This window comes from Emiliania huxleyi (assembly GCF_000372725.1).
Source record: "Emiliania huxleyi CCMP1516 unplaced genomic scaffold EMIHUscaffold_59, whole genome shotgun sequence".
NCBI classification, from domain to species: Eukaryota; Haptophyta; order Isochrysidales; family Noelaerhabdaceae; genus Emiliania; species Emiliania huxleyi.
In genome coordinates, this window is record NW_005197576.1 from 652287 (window position 1) to 653890 (window position 1604).

Below are 1604 nucleotides of genomic sequence, written 5' to 3' on the forward strand. Positions count from 1 at the left end.
ACCAGTATGGAGCAGTATTCTCCAGTATTCTCCAGTATGCCCCAGTACAGCAGTACGGATGGAGCTGTGATGCAGTATCCAAGTATGATTACTTCGCCGTATTGGGATATGGTGTGCATGTGAGGTACAGCAGTAAGGGGAGGTATCTCATGCAGTATTGCAGTATGATGAGACTGCATGTCGCGTATCAGGCTGTACCCACGTACCGGTTGCGCTGGCTCGGTGTACGGGAGTGGGGATACAGTTCACTGTATCTGACCAAACTAGAGGAACGCATCAGGGCAGCTATGGCAATATTGGCGGCTATTCTTGCAATATTGTAGTACGACACAGACGCGGCGAGATATCTGAGATCCTTCTATCCACTCATGGGTAATATGCCCGCAACTACTCGAGTAGGGTTGACGGAAATCGGGGACGCGACCCACCTCGCCACAGACGGTCCCGCGCCTCGCCGCTATGACGGCCACACGACCGCAGCTCGTGTGCGTGCCGCCGTCTTTGTCCGGAGTGAAAAGTCCAACGCACTCGTCGGTGACGGTGTCCCCCGATTTTTGCCGCGCTTGGCGAACCTCGACAGCGCTTTCGGTGGCATGCAGCTCTTTGCGACAGAAGCCTGGAGAGCAGCTCCTCTGCTGCTCACACACTCTGCACAGTTGACACAGCCTACTGTGCGGCTGCCACAGCTGTCACAGCGATGGGCTCGCCCTCACTGGCCCTCAGTCACTTGTGCTGCGGCTTGTGTGAGAGCGACACTGTGCTCGGCGACTGCCGGCACACTGTGAGACCATGGGTGTGAGGTCAAACCACGCTACCAGCGCTTGGTCACATCGGCCCCGAGGTCAGATCCATCTATTCTGTGATGACAAGACTTGTCTATCGGCTGGAGCCGAGCAGGAGGGCCCGGCGCACAACCCCCTGGTCAACTCACGCCCTGGCCCTCCACACCCCGTATACCCACTGAGCACTGTAGGCCGACGAGCGACGTCCTCCCGAAGGCGAGGAATTTTCACACAAGAAGGCTGCCCAGTGTGGAGAAGAAAAGCTAAGTCACGGAGTCGGCGCCACCTCACTGCTCACAGCTCACACGGGCCGAAGCCGCCCCGGCCTCGCCCAGTACATGCGCGGGATGGCGAGCGAGGCGCGGTAGCCTCGGCGGACGCCAAAGGCCAGGCCGCCGCTGGAGCACGCCGCGGTGAGTCCGGCCACAGCTGCACGACCTAGGCGGCGGAAGCCGAGCGGTGTCCGCTTCCGGCGGGCGGAGTGCGGCGCTGCTGCTGCCGGTGGGTCGGAAGGCTTGGTTGGCGCCGGCGGAGAGCCGCGGAGGCGGCCTCGACCTCCCAAGCGGCTCGCGATCGCCCACAAGCTCGCTGCAGTGCGGCGCTCAGCGGGTGTCTCGGAGGCGCTCGCATCGATGCGAGACCCAGCCCGGGTGCCGCTGGTCGTCCACAGCCGCTGGAGGCGCCCGAGGTGCCTGCCAATGGTGCTGGTGTGGACGGTGACGTAGCCCAGGGGGCGGAGAATGGCCGCGCTTGTGAGCCCGGCGCCAACGACCAGCAGCCGACGAGGCTGGAAAGGGTCGGCGAGGCGGGTCACTCTGCCGA

At 62.7% G+C, this 1604-nt stretch overlaps 1 protein-coding gene across 1 annotated transcript in view; it reads right to left on the reverse strand.

The window, feature by feature from the left end:
- Positions 1 to 1083: 1083 nt before the first annotated feature.
- Positions 1084 to 1604, reverse strand: part of EMIHUDRAFT_214048 (hypothetical protein) — a gene marked incomplete at both ends in the record, with an annotated part of 891 nt that continues 370 nt past the window's right edge. The window contains 2 exons of the mRNA XM_005764581.1: positions 1084 to 1220; positions 1338 to 1569. Of these exons, the coding sequence (XP_005764638.1) occupies positions 1084 to 1220; positions 1338 to 1569 (369 nt within the window). The remainder of the gene's footprint in view (positions 1221 to 1337; positions 1570 to 1604) is intronic.